This window comes from Triticum aestivum, chromosome 3A (assembly GCF_018294505.1).
Source record: "Triticum aestivum cultivar Chinese Spring chromosome 3A, IWGSC CS RefSeq v2.1, whole genome shotgun sequence".
Taxonomy (NCBI): Eukaryota; Viridiplantae; Streptophyta; class Magnoliopsida; order Poales; family Poaceae; genus Triticum; species Triticum aestivum.
In genome coordinates, this window is record NC_057800.1 from 715,284,086 (window position 1) to 715,306,513 (window position 22,428).

At 42.3% G+C, this 22,428-nt stretch overlaps 1 protein-coding gene and 3 pseudogenes across 6 annotated transcripts; 2 read left to right on the forward strand and 2 right to left on the reverse strand.

Moving 5' to 3' along the window:
- Nucleotides 1-2,264: 2,264 nt before the first annotated feature.
- Nucleotides 2,265-8,555, reverse strand: LOC123063444 (G-type lectin S-receptor-like serine/threonine-protein kinase At4g27290; annotated as a pseudogene).
- Nucleotides 8,556-10,062: 1,507 nt separating this feature from the next.
- On the forward strand, nt 10,063-13,727 carry LOC123063434 (F-box protein At5g49610-like; annotated as a pseudogene).
- A 1,813-nt stretch (nt 13,728-15,540) lies between these two features.
- LOC123063939 (uncharacterized) lies at nt 15,541-15,691 on the forward strand (annotated as a pseudogene).
- Nucleotides 15,692-16,246: 555 nt separating this feature from the next.
- Nucleotides 16,247-18,877, reverse strand: LOC123063439 (CST complex subunit STN1). Of its 6 annotated transcripts, none has more exons than XM_044487221.1 (4): nt 18,561-18,865; nt 18,116-18,399; nt 17,305-17,825; nt 16,247-16,851 (listed from the first exon to the last, which is right to left on the reverse strand). In XM_044487221.1, the coding sequence occupies exons 2-3, from the start codon at nt 18,286-18,288 to the stop codon at nt 17,348-17,350; spliced, it is 651 nt and encodes a 216-aa protein (XP_044343156.1). In that variant the 5' UTR covers nt 18,289-18,399; nt 18,561-18,865; the 3' UTR covers nt 16,247-16,851; nt 17,305-17,347. The 6 variants fall into 6 exon arrangements, 5 of the variants coding, with proteins under 5 accessions (XP_044343156.1, XP_044343157.1, XP_044343155.1 ...); XR_006430328.1 differs by lacking the exon at nt 16,247-16,851 and adding an exon at nt 17,076-17,155 and having other exon boundaries at nt 17,244-17,825; nt 18,561-18,864; XM_044487220.1 differs by lacking the exon at nt 16,247-16,851 and adding an exon at nt 17,076-17,155 and having other exon boundaries at nt 18,561-18,866.
- Nucleotides 18,878-22,428: the final 3,551 nt, after the last annotated feature.

Below are 22,428 nucleotides of genomic sequence, written 5' to 3' on the forward strand. Positions count from 1 at the left end.
TTGAACGTCCCCGAATTCTTATTTGGAAGTTGGATATGATCGTCTATGTTCTCAAATTCCTGACCTTCGACGTCACCTTAACCCTCATCCTTCATGATTATGTTGTTCATGACCACACAACATGTCATCACCTCCCATAAGGTTTCTGGATCCCGTATTTCTATAGGCTCTCGAACAACTTGAAAACAGGCTTGGAGCATTGCAAATGTCCTCTCCATATCCTTACTAACTCATTGTCTTTGGGCAAAGCGAGCTCTTTTTTGACTAACTAGCTAAGAGATGATCTTCGCAGAGGAGGATACACAGATGTTGTCAACCAGATAGTAGCGCATGTTATAGTCATGTCCAATGGCAATATCCATTGGCAGTATAGTTGCATGGATATTTCAAAATCCATGTCCCAATCCATAACTTCAAACAAGGGACAAAATTTGTCAAAATTTTAGGGCAAACATTTCATCAAACACTTGCCGGGTGTGGTGAACTCACGGACGACATCCGCAGGGGCATGGACTTGCGCGGTGGACGGACGAGAGCTGGAACGGCGGCGTAGGTACATTTTTGGAACAATGTCTTTGAATAAATATTGATCATTTCCAAATACACGTTGCATGTGTTTCGAGTGGTATGAAATACTTTGTTTTTCATTTACTGCCTCTGTCCCAAAATTCTTGTCTTAGATTTGTCTAGATACGGATGTATATATACATCCGTATCTAGACAAATCTAAGACAAGAATTTTGGGACAGAGGGATTATTTTTAAATGTTGCAAGCATTTTGTGAAACACGTGAACATTTTTTGTTGACTGTACAAAACTTTGTTTTAAACTACGTGCACATATTTTACATTGTATAAACATTTTTTATTGTCACAAAAAAATTGACAAAAATATTTATTGCATAAACATTTTTTTGAATGGTACAATACACTTTTTTACAAATTCTGTGAACATTTTTATATTCTATTAACACTTTTAAAAGTCATGAACTTTTGGTGATACGCACAAACATCTTTTAAAGGTCATGAACATTTGTTTATGGTAACAACAATTTTTTAAAGTTGCGCCAACACTTTATTTACGCTGCATGAATGTTTTTTAAATGAATAATTATTATTTAAAAAAGATTCCTTTTCAGAAATATAAATAAAAGTTTGTGATAGGGCGCCAGCTATACCTGGCCATGGGCAGCCTGGCCCGGTCGGCCCGACCCGGCCTGGCCCGACCTTGTCCATGGGCCGGGCTCGGGCCTAGGTTTTGAGCCCGAAGCCCGGGCCGGGCCGGGCCCGAGCCCGTCAATTTTGCCATTTAAGGAAGAGGTCCGGCCCGTGGCCCAAGGCTCGACGGGCTTTTAGTGTGATGGGCCGGGCTCGGGTCCGATTTTTAGGCCCGACGGCCAGGCCGGGCTCAGGCCTGGGTTTTTTGCGTCGGGCTTTGGTTGGCCCGGCCCGAGGAATGGCCAGGTATAGCGCCAGAGCTCCTCCCATGCCAGGCCGGTCTATTTTGGGCATCCTTGATGCGAGATGTGCTTGTGCCTTGCTGCGGGTGAGACAAAGCCTCTCCCATAGATTATTAAAACACGATGAGCGTTTCTTAAATTCATGATGAAATTTTCCTAAAAATACGATGAATATTTTTAAAGTATAATGAATTTTTTAAACATGATATTTTTTTAAAATACATTATAAAGTGTTTAAAAAACATGATATAAAATTTAGAATAAAAATGAATATTTTTTAATACATTATGAGAAATTTTGATGCGCGGTACTCTCATCGTCCCATAATATAAGACATTTTTATAAGCTATGTTAGTTTGAGAAAACGTCTTATATTATGGGACAGAGGGAGTATTTTTTTTCTATACACGATGATCTTTTTCTGAAAACATATAACTTTTTTAAAGACAAGATGAACATTTTTAATACATGATGAGCATTTTCAAATACACAATGATTACTTTTGGATAAAGTATACAACAGACATTTTCAAAACAGGATGATTATTTTATAGACACAACAATTTTTTTTAAAACATGATATGTTTTCTTTTCTGGATTGGCTGAAAAGCTAACATGCAACGTTCGGCTAACTGAATTTCCTAACAAGACTTCCTGGAGCCATGAGTAGCATGCCGCAAAACTGAAGATCAATATTTGTAAGAGAAGACTCCGGGGCGTGTGATTCCTTTAGCAGTTTTTTTTAGGTAATGGGCGGCGCTTCATTGATTTAATCACAACAAGTTCATTACAAAGCAGAGCTCGGATGAAATCCGGAGCTTCAACATACCAAGCACCTACGACGACATGCTCCGCCGATCGCATGATAGCAGGAGCCGCCCTATTACAGACTCAACTAACATGAATATGGAAACTGAAACAAACTTCAATGCTAACAGCTTGATGTAGTACCAGTAGACGACCGATCAGCTTTTGGAGGCATTCAGCTTAGCCACCAGAGAAGAACAATCAGAAGCTCTGAATACCATCAGCAAGAGAACAGGATAAAGTATATCAAGTGGCCATTGCTTCAGCGGGTTCAGGATGGCAAACCTTCTCCTAGAAGCGATGGTGAGCGTTCAGGAACATACCAGTGATCACGGGGACACAACAGAACAACACCAGCACCAATACATTCAGATTGTAAGAAGACGGCAGCATCAAAGTTGACCATAACCTTGTCCTCCCGGCGGACTTCATCTTTGAACTGAGGGGGTGAAATCACAACTTTTGGAAGCTTTGGCTTTGAAAGAGTGCTGCAAAATCATCTCAATGCAAGCTTGGGAGAACAGGAAACAGTGCATGGGTGAAACTTGAAAACTTTGAGACCCTATCGCCCCTCCAGTACTGTAAGGGCTTCCATATCCACAGAGTCCTCACCGTAGTCTGCTCTCTTTGCTGCCTTATTTCTCTGAGAAAAATACAGTGGCTTATCAGGCCTTGCAAGTGGTGTGCTTCTACTCTCCAAGGTTGATACAACGGTTGACATGAGTGGTCTGGCATCCGGATCATCCTGAACACACAAGAGCCCAACATGGATGCAACACAAAACGTCTTCATTCGAGCAGCCCTCTGGAACTGAAGGATCCACCAAATCCATTGCTAACCCTTCCTTCCATAGACTCCATGCCTGAATAAATCGAATCAAAAAATTTTTAAGTCAAGTGGTCAAAAGGAATTGCAGACATTGGCAATGATAAATCGTAATCTTACATATATTATAAGGTTGGGGAACTCCTTGATGTTCTCGGTTGAGCTAATCCTTAGACCACTTACAGTTTCCAAGAGCAACACTCCAAAGCTATAGACATCAGACTTAACAGAAAAGAGGCCTTCCATTGCATATTCTAGAGACATATAACCGCTGGATAAATCATATCATCAGCAAGACTTGTACGTTTCGAGTTGAGTTTAACTATGAATGACTTTAATGAGCAACTACACGCAAGATAGTACTTACTATGTTCCGACAACTCGGTTAGTGTTCGCCTGTTGCTCATCTCCACCAAAGATTCTTGCCATGCCAAAATCAGATATCTTGGGATTCATATCTCCATCTAGCAAAATGTTGCTTGTTTTCAGATCCCTATGAATTATCATCAGTCTTGAATCTTGATGGAGATAGAGTAGCCCCCTAGCCACTCCTTTTATTATATTGAATCGTGTCGGCCAGTGGAGCATTGACTTCTTTTCAGAATCTGCAATGATGTATGGGATTATGATTTCACATGTGGCATCAACTGATTTTTCACTGATTAATTTGTGATCGGAACATACTCAAAAGGAAGGTGTCAAGGCTTTTGTTTGGTTGATACTCATAAATAAGTAGCTTTTCATCACCCTGCACACAATAACAGACAAGCCTTACAAGGTTCTTGTGTTGCAGTTTAGCAATCACAACTACTTCATTACTGAACTCTATTGCCCCCTGCCCAGAACCTCTACTCAGCCTTTTAACAGCAACTTCTTTGTTGCCATGTAAGAGCCCCTGCATTATAGTAGCAGGAAGAAAATTAAGGTTGCAAAATACTATGGTTCAGTTTTGAATCACAGCAAAAAGTGACAGATTTTTCATATTTCGGTGCAATTAGAAACACACTGTTGTGTTTATGTTTACCTTGTAAACTTTGCCAAAGCCGCCTTCTCCAAGTAAATTGGACATAGAGAAGTTGTTTGTTGCAGCAACTATTTCCTCGAAGCTAATAAATGGAAGTTCATGAGTTTCCTCTCCAAGTCCATCACTAATGCGCAAACCCCCCATTATCAGTCTCTTTGATCTTCCTTCCTTGTCATGTTTGCCTAAGAGAAATATCATCTTTGTTGTCTTAAAAAGGCCACAATATGTGTCTTCCAAACTGCTTCTCAAAAATTAAATGAATGTACTACCTTTAAGCTTGCGGAACCATACAAGGCATGCCAATAGAAGTATCAGCAACACACTTGCTGAAATTGCTGGTATAACTTTTATTACGATGCTCTTTCGCCCTTTGCCTGAAAAGGAACGATGTTATGAGGTTCAATTTATTGTAAATCTTTACTTTAACCTACAGTTCAGTTAATTGCATCAGGAATGTTTTAGATGAGTACTTGGGCTCACTACCTGTACCACCATTTGGGCATATCAAATACGTTGACATATATAGATAGTACAAACACCAAGCAAATGACAACAACATGGGGATAGCGCATATAGTCGAACAATTTGAATACTGAAATTCTGAAAGCATAGGTTTTCAGATTAGCATGTTAGGATTCTAAGAACTAATACCCTCTAGTGACTTTGCTGCGTGTAGTGGTGGAGCCAAAGTGTGAGCAACTCAAAATTTATTAGCAAGTTATAAGGCAGCAAGTTGTCATGCTCTGCTTCTTATGTTACACACAAATTCTTAAACTGAAGCATTCATGAACGTAAACAAGAGCAGTAGAAAGAGGAACGTACTTGACAAGGCAGCAAGGCGGAGATACAGGTTCTCATAGCCGATGGTGCGACCCTTCTCCACATCAATCAGCTCCCCGGTCCACATCAGGCACCTTGTTGCATCCCCATCAATGTTGCTGGTGCTTAGATTAGCATAAGCATATGCTACACATGAGCAATTTTTGTTGCACTCCACTTGGCAGTCATCATAGCTTTTGTTCCACAGGCGTACAAATTTGTCTGGCACCTTCATTGCTGGCAAGGTCAAGAAATTGTCCTCTCCACCACACTGCAGTTCTTCCTTTCTCCGGCAACCATGAGAAAAATTGCCTCTGACCCACTTTGTTTTGTCACTAGGGTCAAATCCATCAAGGCACTTACATGTGGGAATTGCTTCTGTGTTGTCGCAGTAGCCATATGCACCACAGTATCCATAGAGACTACAGCGGTAAGCTGGCGACGGTGGTATAGCAGGGGTCCAATCTGTCAAGCTGGTATTCCATCTCCATAGCGCGGTCTTTCCGGAGTAGTCAACCTTGTAAATTATCCTGGAGGAGCCATCTGATAGTCCAAATGTTGCATAGGCCTCACCATCGAAGCCCTTCTAAACTGTCAAATACATGAGTGGACTAACGGTCTGGAGACCCACGTTGGAGGATACATAGCCGTTCCACACAGTGGCACGGAAGTATGGCACTGACCCATCCCAGACGAAGAACTGTAGGGGACTGTCAAGGTCATTCCCACCAGAGAACCTGCCTTTTGAAGGGTCTTCAGGACCCTTCCAAGAGATCATCCGCCATGTTGGGTGTGTCTTGTGGGTCGTCCGCATAGGCATGCCAGGAAGGACGGTGTCACTTGGGTTTTCAAAGCTCTGCCATAACATGGCACCATCTGGTGATAAGACTACAAGATTGCCATTGTTGAGAAGCTTGGCCGAAGAGTTGCTGCCAGTGATTGTGTTTGTCATCCAAAGTATGTGGTGGCCATTGGTTTCGGACAACACAAGGCTAGAGTTGTCGGTCATACTAAGCACCGCGGATGAAGCATCAGTGATCGGATTACCGCGGTTGGCAACCCAGACAACGGTGCGCAATGGGATATCGTTGAACCATATGCCAACATACATATTTTCAGTTGAATTTGAGGGGGAAAAGAAGCCCAAGGCAAACGAACCTTGTTCCGAGATGAGAGTTTTTCCAGGAGTGAGACCCATGCCAGGGACAAGCATGCTGTCAGGTGTGCAGAGACGCACTGAACTGAAGGGCCAAGGAATCAGGAGCATGGTGATGAACAAGTGGAGGGAAGGCAGATACATGCTTACAGCAGGATCAGAGAAGGGGATAAGATTGGGTGGAGAAGATGGAGGAAAAATTTCACAGTGAACTACGAAAACTAACCTTGCAGTTGAAATAGGTGAACCGCTGTTCCATTTCCTTCTTTGTCGATAGTTAAGATAGACAGTGAAGTGTGAACGGAGGGCAGTATTCAATACAATGTAGCTCGACTGGTGGAATGGACCCTGATGCATCACTATCTATCAGCCTATCAACTGGAGAGTGGTAAATGCCAGGAAGGTGACTAGGTGACAGTAAGACAAAGAAAGCAGAGACTAGCAAAATGATACTTCTTCCGTTTCGATAAAGAAAGCTCACGCATATTGTTAGATCATCAACCTGACCAACAAAAAATGAGTTACATGTGCATATTGTCAGAGGACATGACTAATGGTCAGACCTCCCACAATGGAAATGAAAGAATACTACTAATTTGCACATTTATCACTACTAATATGAAACATGTTTCAGTTTGTACAGTGTCCAAGATCAGAGGTTATGGATGGCTGCCAGAGGACGAATCAAATTGCATGATGCCAAATACTACATGATTCACCTACTACTGAAAACATCATCGGATAAAATCAAGAGAAAGTTACTCAGAACCGTGAAAGAGAAAACTAATTATAGCTCTAATATTCAGGGGAGCAACAGGGTACATATGATCCTAAGGGAACATTGTGCAAACGCACACATCATCATGTGTAATCAACATAATTTGATTTTAATTAATATAGTTATTTCATCATCTTAATGCCTTTTCTAATCATCTGGCAGCTGGCCGGAATAAAGGCCTATGAATAGTATTCCACTTTAATCATCTCATCTCTGCTACTTTTGTCCACATAATCACTATGGAAGCGAAGGTAGATTCAGATGAGCTGATTATGTAAGTATCTCTGGTGATTTTTTTCATTTTAGTTCCTTTTGTGTCGTTGCCTCCAACAAAATATGAGGAACTATAACTTGAGCTCCTTTAGATGAATATTCAAGGCCACTCACTGATAATTCAGTGTCAAAGTTAAAACCTGGACATTTCCTCCTATCATTTCATTAACAAATATCTAACCGGTGTTTTCTTACTGTTTACCTTCCTTTTTCCCACTGATCTAGTTGTCTTATTTTGCATCCTGCTAAATCTTACTCTTTTGTCTTTTCATTATCAGAACTATGCTTTTGGTAGAAAAATCACATTTGACTTCAACTTGGGGTTTCAAGGTGTTGTACCTTCGATAACCATGATGCCCGTTACATGTGGACTCTCTCACTCTTGAGTCTTGACTCTTGCACATGTAAGTCATAAGATACATCTTTATCTTGGCAAAGAAAACCCTGTGGAGAACAAGGCATTAAACGAGCTTTCTCTGCACTCAATAATAATATCCGTATCTTTCTTCATATTTTTGTCCATGTGCATTAATATTGTAATAAGAAGTTGCACCTATACATTGGCTTTGGCCCTGGTAAGTCCCTTGGCAGGGGATAATGTCACTGCTGATATTCTTTCATGTGCAGCTGGAAACTTACCATTGTTGCCAGATATGTTGACCTCTGAAACAAGAATCTAAATTTATGAAACCATGTATACCTGCAAGATGGACGACCCATATTTGTTAATCAAGCATTTACATCATCAAACAAAAACTAAAATGAGTGAGTAGTTGCAGTACCATTCAGAGTTAGGGATCCACACATTACTTCACCCAAGTGCAGTGTGCTATCACTAGGAGCCTTTGTATTAGACCTCATAAGGCAGTTGCAAACGGACCCTGATGCTTAAATGAAGTAAATCAAATGCAGTCAACCAAAAATGGCATTTAATTAACGGTGTTTGTCGTACAGACACTGGATCGGTTAGAAGAAGTTGGTTCAACAGTAACCACAGAAACAAACACCATACAATTTGGTATCATTACAGAGCATGAGATCCTCCGAGGCACACCTCAAGCAGAAGGTAGTGGTAAATCATAACATTCTTTGGCCATGTGAATACACTGCAACCAATGTAGGACCTCCATATTAGGGTCCTCCTCTAGAACTACGTCTCTAGCAGCAATCTGAATTGCGCCACGGTACATGACAATCCTCCCACGAACCCTCAACAGGGTGCCCAGGCGTACCACCTCCGACATTTTCGATGCCATCTCTCTAGTTGGATCAGAATCGGACGAACTGTTTGCATTCAGGTATTGGTGGTTCAGCCACAGGACACATGGTACACAGCCAGTGCCATCATCAACCAGGAAGCGGAGAAACTTCTCCCTGCGGTCACGTGAAACAACGACCCCAACAACCTCGGCACGAGCAACTGTACGGCCTGAGCGAACAAAGGAAGGCAGCGATGTATGTCGGGGGGTTAGCGTGAGGAGATCGGCAGCCAGAAGCTTGACGTGCACAAGATGAAGGGAGTCCATGCTGAGTCTGCATACAAACCATGAGGCAATGAAGTTCAGAGAAGAGATGTAACTAGAGCTGCACATTGTTACCATACATGATGAAAAGTTAAGCAAAAAAGCTATATATCGCGCTATTCGTCACCCTGGGTGAGGAATAGTTATTCTTCACCCCCTCTCTATTTTTATATCAACGCACCGTATTTTTACGTTTCGTAAATTTGGTCTTATTTCATACATAAAGAGAATGTAAGAAAATATGTACTCGCCGTAAAAATATATTTTATGTTACATAAAATTACGAAATGTAAAAACATAGTTTAAAACATACATAAAATGTGATTTTTCTGGTCTTATAACCTATATTTTTTGTTTTTTATACCAAATTTTACATATTAAATCAATATGCATGTAAATATTTATATTCTAAACGTAATTTATTTAGGAAGCGATCGTAAGACTACCTCGGGTGAAGAATAACTTATTCTATACCCTGGGTGATGAATAGTAACACTATATATATAAAATTGGCGGAGCCAGGATTCAAGCAAGCCGGACTGAAAGTTTAGCGCTTATAACAAACCAGAAAATTATATCAAGAGGTCAATTGCACAGCTATGGTAGAACTAGAAATCGAGATTTAACGATCCAAAAAAATGGATAATCATGGCCGAAATTACAAATAATAGTACAAGACTACATTTTCCAGACTGAGCTGAACACCAGGTTTCAGATTCTGTAGTTAATTGGTTGGTCTCAGAGTCTGCAGCAAACAACAGCGGTGCTCCTGTCTCCAGTCGCACCGCGAGAAGCAGATCACCGCGGGGAGCAAACATTGAATCAGTACAACATTCACCTTGAAGCAGATCACCGCGAGAAGCAGCTCTGCGTGTAGCAGCTGCAGGCTAATCTAACTGAAGGCCACAAGCTAGTCTAACAGTACAACATTGAATCAGCGCATACACTTAACATCTCTCCGACAAGCATAGATTTCAGAAGACTGAATCAATGTATAAACTCAAGACGCACTTGTTCTTCAATTTTTACAGTGGACAAAAAAAATGCAGTACACGAATTCGAATGAATAACATTCACCTTGCTCTTGCTCTGGATTTCAATTGATGCCCTTCAATGAAGGGATGCCCGAGGACGACTGAACGAGCCGACCGTGTCTAGTGGCGGCGGCGCCGCTCCGCCCGGCCGTGCCGTTCGCGGTAGGGTTCAGAGCTGAGGGCTGGCGCTTCGCTGGGCGTACTACTGGGCCGAGTGTCTGGGCCTGTGGAAGGCTTCAGCCCAGGCCCAGGTTTGGCCCAGGCCGTTTAGGCCCAGTTCAATCTTTTTTTTTTGCGGGTGAGGCCCAGTTCAATCCACGAGACGAGAGGCAAAACCTACCTCAACGCCGCCGCCGTCACTCCCTGCCACAAGCAGTCCACCACTCAGTTCACTCCTCTTGCTTGCCGCCGGCGACCATGGTGGATGCCGCAAGAGTGACAGCGCCGCCTCCCGACGGCAGCCTCCCGGACGAGATCACCATCTGGGAGATCCTCGTCCGGCTGCCCCCCAAATCGCTCCTCCGCTGCCGCGCCGTCTGCCGCGCCTGGCGCAGCGCCACCTCCACCCGCCGCTTCCTCCTAGCCCACAACGCCCTCCAGCCCACCCTCCCCCTCCTCTACGGCTACAACTTCGTCGGCGACGAGGTCGAGTCCCTCGACATCATCCCCTTCCACCAGCGAGCTCCAGCTCCGGCCCGTCGCGCGGCTTGCGCAAGACTCCGACTTCCACCATCTGGAGGCCTGCTGCGACGGCCTCCTCGTCCTCTCCTTCCGCAACACCAGCGTCCGTGACTGGCGCTTCGCCGTCTGCAACCCCGCGACTCGTCAGTACGCTCCCCTCCCGTTGGCTTATGGCTCCGGCGTCGAGTACTCGCTCTTGGGGATGTACCCACACACCCCCACCGGCGACTACCGACTGTTGATGTTCCGGGACTCGGTATCGATGCATCATCAACTGGTACCTGACGCCGCTCAAGACGGCTCCTACATCTTCACGTTAGGCTCCGGCCAGCCACCGAGGCACATAGGGTTCCTCGAAGCGGAGGTGCTGACATTCACCTTTGGGTCTCTCCTGTTTCGTGGTAGCCTGCATTGGCGCCCACCAGGCAACATGATAATGGTGTTCGACACCACGACTGAGTTGTTCTGGCAGATGCGCGCTCCGGCTGTTCCTCCTGGCCATGCTAAGTTGTTTCAGATGGATGAAATGCTTGGCATGTCTGGCTTTAATGATGCAGCGACAACCATTGATATCTGGGTGGCGCAGGACTACGAGAGCGAGGTCTGGGCCTGCAAATACCGGGTAGACTTCTCAGTTGCAGAGATCACTCTGCGGTTTGGAAAGTTTGACGAAAGTTCTTGGGTGGTGGTCATGCCTTCGGATGGTGATGTGTTCCTACTGGTCAATTTTGGTGAGTGGCTACTTCAGCTTGACATTGGTGGCAAGTTGGTCGCTACTTTCCATCGCAGAGGCCTCGGTCCTGCAAATCTTCGTCTCAAGCAAACTCTTGTTCAACATACCTTCTTTCCAATACTAGAGGGTTATGTTACCAACTCTCCGCCTTTCATCTGACAGATGTTATGTCAAGTGCTGATTCTATCTAGCCCAACTGTCAGTATCCTCATGAGTTGCAGTGTGTGTGAATTCGGCCCACTATGAGCCAGCTAGTTTCATGTTTATGTTTATGTTTCTCTGAATATTCTTCTGGGCTGAAGTGGCTGCCGTGAGTCTTAATGCTAAAATTGCAAGTCTCTGTTTACTTTATATTTCTATTTTTATATTTCTCTGATCATTTAACTGAAGAATTAACTTCTCATTGTATTTCTGTTTTTATGTTTTGTTTTAGCTGACAATGAAATGAGGCAAATTATCCTGTTTCAATTAGCCAATTTTTCAGTGAAATGTTCTATTGCGGTTCATTTTTATTCATGATTCAACTGCATTTGGTTAAGTACTGAGATATACTGTTTTAATTCTGCCTTCATGTTGTATCATTATTCATTTGGAGTTATATTTATCACTTCACTTTATCTGTAGCCATTTTAAGGAATCAATGATTCGTGTGATGTTTGATATTAACATAAGCTCGAGAAATAGAACCTTTATTTATAAGTAGTAGAAAGGTTATCATGGTCAGGCTCAGTTTCTAGATTGTGCTCCACTTTAAATTCTGTAAGTGTCAGCCATGTTCTTTTGTCCTGTGATTGGCGCAATGCGTATGAATTGGGTCAACTATGAGCCGGCTAGTTTCTTTTTATGTGCTGACTGTTTCATGGTTGCATGCAATTTATGCTTGTGTGAAAATTGTGAACATCCTTTTGGGCTGAAGTGGTTAGCATGTTGATTCTAAAAATCATGAAGCTGTTTTGGCCAGCTTTTGAAATGGCTGCCATTGTTCTGTCTCGTGTCTCTGTTTTCCTTTGAACTGAAGAATTGACTTGGTTTTTAATCGAGATTTTCTTCTTTCACTGTTTCTTAAAGGTCATCTAGTGGTTTCATCTACTAAAAATTTAGCCAATATACACTTGTTTCCTGTTTCCATGTTTTGTTGTAGCGAATGATCAGCTGCTATACCAAGTTTGAGCCCGCGGGCTTCTCTGTCGATGCATATAAAGCTGTGATCAGGAATCTCTTGTAAGAAGTCTTGGTTTAAACAGAAAAGTTGGCTGATGATACCAATCTGTGGTAATGCTAAGTTTGATTGATCAAGGTATTGCCAAAAAGTCATTGCAATGTTGCTTGTGCTGTGAATAGTACTTGTCAGAATAATTTGGTTGGTAGGAACATACATGGTCTAGTCTTTCCTGAAATGGCCTTGCTCTCACATTATCATGCATGTTCTAATATTGGGAGAAAAGTAAATTTGGTGGGTGGATCCAACCAGGATTGCTATCATGGATTCATGGGTGCTCTTATTTCATATCTTAGGTATCATGTGAATCATGGATAAGGTGAAGAGTTGGTGTTCACAGTTACTTGTTTGCTGATCTGTGCTTATTTGAGTATTTGACAAAAGTAAATCTCCTTCCAGTTTGTTTATTCTTAGATCATTACTAGTTTAGACTTGATGCACATTTAAGTCAACAAAATTCAAAGAAAAATTAAGGTTTGACAGTTGCAAAATCCTTTATAAAATGCGGGATTTCTAGCTGTTAATTAATTCATCACTAAAAGAAATATATGTATTTCACATACAGTAGAAAGCTTATGAGCAATGCATTTCTTGTCTTTTATCTTTTCCTATTTGCTCTGTGATCACTATCAGTAATACATTTAACACTGGTCTACCCGAGAACATCCACTTTATTGTTTTCTTCAGCCAACAAGACTCATCATACGCTGCTGTTGTCGCTGACCAGGCACCCTGTGCATTCTAGTTGTGTTTCTTTGTTCCTGCATGAAGCAAGAAGAAACAGGTGATGGGGAACAAGAAAAAATGTTAGAAGTTGCTCGCTGGAACCTACCTTGCAGCCGATACGTTCAAAATTCGGACTGCATGACGACGAACGTATAACAACAGCAAGATCCCACTAGCCCTGAGCAAGCATATCTTCAAATCTAAGGAATGCATCTTGACTCCTTGACCATGGATCGCCTATTTTTTGAGCGACTTGCGTGTAAATAGGTATGTAGTCAATATTGACCTGTGGCTCCGACGACGGTCACCAGGGAGATGATGCCTCTGGGAGCAATACAACAGTAATCTGACAAGCAGAATTCAGGCAGAGTTGGTGACCACTCTGTGATTAAAGTCTGGGATAGGACTGTCATTGTCTCTGACCAACACCAGGAAGCACTTCTGCTGGCGGCACGCGCACACTCGGCATAGGCCGATTTATTGAACTGAAGATTTGACTTTGCCTTTTATCCAGGTCTTCTTTTTATTCTTGACTGATTATCTGGTTTTGTTCTTGCTGATGATTAAATGTGGCAGATTATCCCCTCAATTCGGTCACTTGCTAGTTTCACCTGATTGTAAGAAGTGCTTGGAGGACTACCCGTTACATTGAATGGAATGATTGCATTATAGTCCACTTTTTTCAGTAAAATGTTTTGTTGCAATTCATTCCATTAGTCCGGTGCTGAAATGATCTGTCGTAATTCCTTCTTTCTGTTGCATTGTTTGGAATTGTGTCTCACTTTAGCTGCTAAGCATTTTATAGAATTAATGGTTCATACTATGTTCGATTTTAGCATAAGCTGAAGAAAAGATTGTCACGGTCAGCCTCTGGTCCCATTTTTTTTGTTCCTGTTGAGGCACCGGAACTGCCAGCCATGTTCATTTTTCTCCCCGAGTGATGAAATGTCATGTCGAGTATCATTGGTCGAAAGCAGATTATCGCAAGCAGGATCACACCATGATTTTTGTGGCAATACAATTGTAGAAATAAGTGAAAAAACACGCTGGTCATTTGTTACTGGATGTAATTGCCCAGCTCCTCACATCACTTGCAGGCTACCCAGAGTCAGTTATCTGTTGCATGCATGCGTGAGATAAATGTACATATTGGCAACAAAATATTTTGATTGTGTGGTTACAGTTTACACTATCAATGCAATATATAAGTTTGACATCCTGATTGGTATATTCCAGTATGTTTGATCGATCTGAAACATGTGAAAAGTCTTTTCAGCTTAAACTGCATTTTCTGCTTTTTGTGTCGAGACGCCGATACGGCATCTGAGTATATGAGCAAGAGTGGGGTTTTACATAATGTTTGGGGTATATATGTAGATAGATAAACTATTTTTACAGGGTATATATGTAGACAGATAAAGTGTGGGGTTTTACATAATGTTTGGCAGTGCATTTATACAAAATATATTACAGCATAAAAAGGCATATTTCAGCAGGGTAGAAACTTGTACTTGTATTGTTTAGGTGCTTCTTTCGATGGTTGCTACTTCCATTGATTCAAAGGTGGCTTTTGAAGGAACTGACAAATCAAGTGGTTAGGAATACGTCGAATTGTTTTTGTGCACCATACAGAGCTTCTCTAGCTGTCAATGTTACTTCCATAAAAGGCTCCAGTGTCATGAGTTCTGACGCTGCAGAATGAGCTGAGAATAAATTGTATTACCTCGGGTGTATATACTGTAGATTGCATGGCAAGCCAGTTATTCTCAATTCTGCTTGATTAATAAGTGGGTATCCGGTTAGCTGAAAGTCTGTAGCCCAAGGCTGAATTTGCAGACGCTGGGCTTCTATTTCTGTTTTTAAAAGTGTGCCTAGTGATTGGTACAGCGAGTGTGATGACGTTAATCTGGACGGGGTCTATGGGTGATCAATAAGGCTCATGGCCTGCCTCCTCTCCCAGAGCGACAATAAAAAAGAGAGTTCTGGAGCCGTTCCCTGTGGGATTTGTAAAACTTAATGTTCATGCATCTTTTGATCATGATCAGCTTAGGGGCATTGTTGGGGCGGTCCTCAGGGATCATAAAGGTAAATTCATTGCAGGGGGAATGAGAAAATAGAATGGTGCGCAGATGTCCTGACGGCTGAAGCTCTGGCTCTTAGATTCGGGTTGTCTCTTGCGCAAAGGGTGGGATGCCATCATCTTGTCATTTAATTCTGACAATATGGAGGTTATCAACACTGAAGAGCGGAGGATGTTTTGCGGGAGCGGCGGCATCGGTTTTTGACGACTGCTATCATTTGGCATGCGCTTTTACTATTTCTAGATTCGAACATTATAATAGAGAAGCAAATAAGGTAGCTCATGAACTGATTGGGTTCGCTAGAATTTCATTGAATTTTGAAACCTTCGAATGAAATTGTAACCCTACTCATTGGTGATGTATTTATTATATCTATTGAATAAAGTTTGGGGGGGGGGGGGGGGGGGGGGGGGGTTGATTAAAAAAAAGGCTCATGGCCTACATCAATGGTTCACATTGCACATAGTGAGCACGTTGATCTACCATTTCCCCTTTGTGGGAGAGTGGACATCATAATTTGTGTTATAAGGGGTACGCGTCCTCGCCGCCCCTGCCAAATTATAAAACTAAACTTTTTGTTGAATCTTCTAGTTATGAAATTCAGTTGTGTTTCACTTTGAATTATCCTTGGTACAAACTTTGTTTTGAATTCAACTGAAGCCAGTTAGTGTTATGTTAATGAAAGGAACTTAGTGCCAGGATTCAAGACCGGTTTTCCAATCAACTTTTCTGCCTGAGATATAAGATTGGTTAATCAGATTATTGTTGTCTTGGTATTAAGATTTTGTTTACCCAGTCCCTGAAATTGTCGCCTGCCAGGGATATAAGATTTGGTTTGATGCTTATGCCCAAAAGAACACACAACCAAAATAAAGATTTGTGATGGAAAATATGAAATAATGGCATCATGCTTCGCAGATCGCGTGATAGCGTGAGCCGGCATATTACAGGCTCAATTACATGAATAATAAAGGAAACTCAAACAAACTTCAACGCTAACAACTTGATGTCATGGATAACAGCACTAGTAGCCGTACCGATTAGCTTCAGAATACCGTCAGCAAGAGTAACCGGATAAAACATATCAGGCAGCCACAACATCAGCATCGAGAAACACATCCAACCTTTCTTCTGTATCTCTTATAAGGGAAAATCTTTGTTACTTCCGTCTTTTTTTACCATAAAATAAATATTCCGTACTCGTCACGACATAGAAACTGTAATAGTCCAGAGTCCAGACTTCACAGTGGAACCCCAGAGGAAAATACAAATACAAAACAAGAATTTCTTTAAGGCATACCATGCCACATCAAAGGAGAACTCCAGTGCGTGTGATTGCGGTGGCAGATAAATCCTTTAGCAAATTGTTGGGACAACTGAGAAACGGTGCACGGGCGAAACTCACTTTGAGACCCTACCGTCTCTCTACTACTGTAAGAGTCTCCGTATCCACAGAGTCCTAGCCATAGTCTGCTCTCTTTGCTACCTTATTTCTCCCAGAAAAATACGGCGGCTTATCAGGCGTTGCAAGTGGTGTGCTTCTACTCTCCAAGGTTGTTAAAACCGTTGACATGGGTGGTCTCGCATCCGAGTCATCCTGAACACACAAGAGCCCGACATGAATGCAACACAAAACTTCTTCATCCGAGCAGCTCTCTGAAACAGATGGATCCACAAGATCTTTTGCCAGCCCTTCCCTCCATAGACTCCATGCCTGAATAAATCGAATCAAAAAAATTTAAGTCATGTGGTCAAGGCATTCCGGACATTGCCATGGTAAATCATAATCTTACATATATTATAAGGTTGGGGAACTCATTGATGTTCTGGGTTGAGCTAATCCTTAGACCACTTACAGTTTCCAAGAGCAATACTCCAAAGCTATAGACATCAGACTTAACAGAAAAGAGGCCTTCCATTGCATATTCCGGAGACATATAACCGCTGGATAAATCATATCATCAGCAAGACTTGCATGTTTCGAGTTGAGTTTAACCATGTATGCCTTTAATGAATAACTGCACGCAAGATAGTAATCCTACTTAAATGAAGTAAATCAAATGCAGTCGAGCAAAAAAGGCATTTGATTAACGATGTTTGCCGTACACACGCTGGATCGCGTTAGAAGAAGTTGGCTCAACAGTAACCACAGAAAGAAACACCGTACAATTTGGGATCATTATAGAGCATGAGATCCTCCGAGGCACAACTCAAGCAGAAGGTAGTGGCAAATCATAACATTCCTTGGCCATGTGAACGCACTGCAACCAATGTAGAACCTCCACATTAGGGTCCTCCTCTAGAACCACGTCTCTAGCAGCAATCTGAATTGCACCACGGTACATGACAATCCTCCCACGAACCCTCAACAGGGTGCCCAGGCGTACCACCTCCGACATTTTCAATGCCATCTCTCCAGTTGGATCAGAATCGGATGAACTGTTTGCATTCAGGTACCGGTGGTTCAACCACAGGACACACGGTATACAGCCAGTGCCATCATCAACCAGGAAGCGGAGAAACTTCTCCCTGCGGTCACGTGAAACAACGATCCCGACAACCTCGGCACGAGCAACTGTACGGCCACAGCGAACAAAGGAAGCCGGCGATGTATGTCGGGGGGTGAGCGTGAGAAGGTCGGCAGCCAGAAGCTTGACGTGCACAAGATGAAGGGAGTCCATGCTGAGTCTGCATACAACCCATGAGGCAATGAAGTTCAGAAAAGAGATCTAACTAGAACTTCACATTTTTATCATATAATGTTATATATATTATTGGCGGAGCCAGGATTCAAGCAAGCCAGGCTAAATGTTCATCGCTTATAACTAACCAGAAAAGTATCCCATGTCATGGCATAAACAACTATAGCTCAATTGCACAGCTATGGTAGAATTGGAAATCGACATTTAACGATCCAACAAAATAGATAAACATGAGCAAAATTAGAAAATAATAGTACAAGATAATATTATCCGTACTGAGTTGAAAAAGAGGCTTCAGATTCTGTAGTTAATTGGTTGGTTTCAGATTCTGCAGCAAACCACGGTGGTGCCCCTGTCTTCAGTCCGTGGCCGCTGCATAGCGAGAAGCAGATCAGCGCGGGGAGCAAACCACCGCGCATTTTTTCAAGGAAACCACACACTGATAACATCTAACAAACGGGATAAACTGTTGACTTGAATTCATCGATGTCGAGAACAGGGATACATATAGCTCTGGTTGTAGGCATTTAGCAGTTAGATAACCAGACGTGTACTGAATCCTGCTAGAGGATAAGAGTAAGTCACAAAATAACTGAAGGTGACAAGCTAATGTAACAACAGTACACCACTGAATCAATGTATATATATCCTTCAGTTTTTTCAGTGGGCAGAACAAAATCAAAATGTTTGCAATACACGAATTCAAATGAATAAAATTCACCTTGCCCTTGCTCTGGAGCTCGATTGACGCACGGTCTTGAGGAAGTGGACAGCCTGAGCCCTGAGGATTGAGGATTCACGGGCTCCGCCGAGCGGCCGACACGGTCTTGAGGTCGGGGCCCGGAGGAGTGAGCACCCGAAGGTATGGAGTTGCGGAAGACGGTGCCTGGTGGCGGCGCCGGATAGCCGGCGAGGATACGCTCCGGCCGGCCGCGCGCCGCACCGTTGGCGGTAGGGTTCAGAGCTGCAGGCCGGCGCTGTGCTGGGAGCAGAAGCCAGAAGAGGGCGTCCTGGGCTGGCCTCGGCTGCATCGGTGGGCCAGTCTTTGGACCAGTTGAATTGGCAAGGAGGAAGCCCAAGTTCAGGTTTGGCCCAGGTGGGGAAAGGGAGGACGGAGCTCCTTTTTTTTAGAAGAAGTCCGGGAGCGGGGGGAGCTGGATTCGAACTGGGGACCTTACCCTTCACATAGCAGTGCACTATGCCATCGAACGACCTGTGCTCACTAACTTCGTTTGCTTTCTTTCATTCTTTCTCCACCTCGCAAAGCCCCCGGTGTGGGAAGCTTTGCAAACCATTTTTTTCCTTTCTTCTCTTTTTCTGTAACGGTTTTTTTCGCCTTTTTTCTTTCCTTTTTTTTGCTAAATGTGTGACTTTTCTAAAAAAGAAATGAAAGAAATTTTTTTTTCTTCAAAAATGCATGAACTTTTTTCAAATTTGGAAAAAAGTCATTGTTTTTCTAAAAAAAAGTTCATCAAATCTGTAAAAAAATTCATCAAAATTGGAAAATAGTTCATCAAATCTGAGAAAATTTTATCATAATTAATAAGTTCATCGAATCTAAGGAAAGTTCATCGAAATTGAGAAAAGTTCATCAAAGTTAGAAAAAGTTCATTGAATCCAAAAAAATGTTTATCGATTTTTAAAACAGTTCATCAGATAAAGAAAAAATATTCATGAATTTTAAAAAATTACACAAAAATGAAAAAAGTTTATTGAATTTCAAAATAAGTTCATCGATTTGAAGAAAAAGTTCACGTATTTGCAAGACAATTCATTGACCCAGGAAGAAGAAAAAAGAAAAAATAGAAAAGGAAAACAAAAAGAAAGTTAAAAAAGGGAGAAACGGAAAAGAAAGAATAAAAGGAAGGAAATTTTCTAATTAACCAGATCCGGCTGGTTGGCGTAGTGGTTACACTAGTCTGTGTCGAAGAGGGAGGTCGTTGGTTTGAATCGCCACCAGCGCGTGCAATTTTTGCGGATTAAAACACACGGAAGAAGAAAAACTATATGACCCGGCCCAACACCATGTTTGCAAAATACAAACTAACGGGCACCTGCACGGATTTGCCGTAAGTCCACCCATTCCTAAAAAAAGAGATAAGTTCACCCGTGGTCAGCAATTTGGAGCCCAAACTGGTTGGAAAAAACTCAAAAGGAAAAAAGCAAAGCTATTTAACAAATTCTGCCCCTTCCTATTCAAAATAATAGCCGCAGTTCTGAACTAACCTTAGATCAAAACTGCGAGACTTATTATAGATAAGAGGGAGTAACTTTTTTCACAAAAAACATGTGTATTCTAACTACGTGCATATTTGTATGGACAAATGACTTTTGTATTGCCCTGCGCAAAAACAGATATATAGTGTTCTAGAGATTCTATTTTTGAAGCATGTTAAAGCATTGATTTTGTTTTTCTCGAACATACCACTATGAATTTCGCTTGTTGATCAAAATGTGCATGCGGTTAGACACATTTTACCTCTGGAAAAGGATTTTTTTTTTATTCTTTGCCAAGCAGATGGGAGAGCTTTCGTTCAACTTTGAATACCCCCGAATTGCTTTCTCCCAACCTCTATCACTCTGAGGCCACTCTGCATGTTGGTCGTCATGTTTGGCTTGATACTCTCATATCATATGTATGCCTTTGAACATTATTCCTACATAAAGTTTGACTACAAAAATTGCATCCTCCCTTAACATATTTTTTACTACAATAAAACACCTAGTTAGGTGCAATTAACCTACTATACAACTGAACTGGCCTTTTTATCTTCCCTAATCATGCTTAGTCAACCGGTTTAGGACCTGGTTCATTCGGCACTTCTCCCGTTTTGCTATCTACCCATGATACCTTCCTCTGTCTCGCCCTTCTCCTCATGCAGCCAGAGACAGCGGCAACAATGGCAGTGCTACCTTGAAGATCTGGGTTTGAAACTATTCCCAAGTTTATCCAGAAATGACGTAAACTTAGTTGACTCCTACTCGAATCTTCCCCATCTTTTTGATTTTCGAAGGAATCCACAATTGGTGTAAACCTAGGTGGCTCCCACTCGTATATTCCCCATTCTTTTGATTTTTGAAGGAATACGCACTAGCTCCACCTTAACCCCAAGTTCTAGGGTTTGTCTAGTGCCGCTGGGAAATAGTCAAATTGGCCATGGGGATGAGGTTGGATTCGTTGAAATGTTTGCAATGTCAATAGGTACTATTGCACTATTTGCCGGTGTCAAAAGGTATTATTGCACTATTTTGCCGGTGTCAAGAGGTACTATTGCATTTCCTTCACATGTTTGGGGTGCGGGTTCAGCCGAGTCCGAACCTACATGCACCCAAACGGGATTTTCCATTGTGGCACCTGACGCGGCACGGAGGGGCGAACGGATATGTGCTTTTTTCGCATGATTGACAGACACAATTTTGTAGAAACGATCTCCAAATATCTCTGTCATTGTTGTCCTTAGCCTAAACAAGCATCTCGCTCTACCCTTCTTCTCTTTGTGGCCGGTTTACCTACTTACCTAGTGACTTTTTTTTTGAACTTCGGCGACATTTGTTAAACAATAATCATCTATGTTATAAGAGAGGGGATCAAGGAGTCAGGAGGATGATCACGCCACTCCATAGAAAGTTTTCCTCTGTAACTAGCTCGGGCAGGATCAGAGGAGGCTTACTTTTCTCGCTCTGGCCGGTTGACACCTAGCGCTGGCCTAGCATATCATCACAATACACTTCATAAATTCGTTACCGACACGTATTAATAGGCAATAAAAAGTTAAACGTGATTGATGGAATGAGGGTGACCGGCCGGGCCAAGGCGTGCACGCAGCGCCAAGCTGCTGCATGCACACAGATGCATGTGCAAAATGATCAACGACGACTCGAGTAGGTGTAAGAAAAAGACACGTACGTACTACCGATCATGCATGTGAGCAGACGACCGGGTGTTGTAAGATTCAGCTAGCTCATCACTATCATCATATCTTACTTAAATTCGATCTCATCCACCAATTTAAGTACTTTAACACTGTCAACGGGGTATTATTGTGGATGCATGGGGCATGAGCTTACTATACTCACATGCATAGGCGGCTAGACTTTGTCCACGAAAGATTTCAAGAACTAAATAATGGCCATTGATGTATGTACGTACCCAACTAGTTGTTGACGAAAAGTCCAGCAAGTTTCCAGTTTTGTATAGTACTTCCTCCGTCCCAAAATAAATGACTCAACTTTGTACTAGCTTTAGTATAAAGTTAGTACAAACTTGAGTCACTTATTTTGGACGGAGGGAATACTATATAAATGAAAATTTGGCACGATAGCAGCCTCTGTCATCGACTCATCATCGTTATGGAAAATTTGGAACGATAATATGCTAGGATGAGCAGGCTGAGGTGACACCTAATCGAGGATCAACAAAAAGTCAGTGCTCTAGAAATGCTATTTTTAAAAGCATGCTAGAGCATCGATTGTTTTTCCCGCACAGACCACTATGAATGTCGTTCGTCGATGAGAATGTGCACGCTGTTAGACACATGTTACCTGTCAAGAACATTTAGAAATCGTCAAAACGTTTTCGTATTCTTTTT

Excerpts from the sequence above, each read along its gene's own strand:
- LOC123063439 (XM_044487221.1), bottom strand. The coding sequence starts at position 18,288 with ATGTTATCAGTGTGTGGTTTCCTTGAAAAAATGCGCGGTGGTTTGCTC. Across the intron at positions 17,826-18,115 it reads GAAGCCTCTTTTTCAACTCA|ACTCAGCATGGACTCCCTTC; the intron begins GTACGGATAATA and ends GGTTGTATGCAG.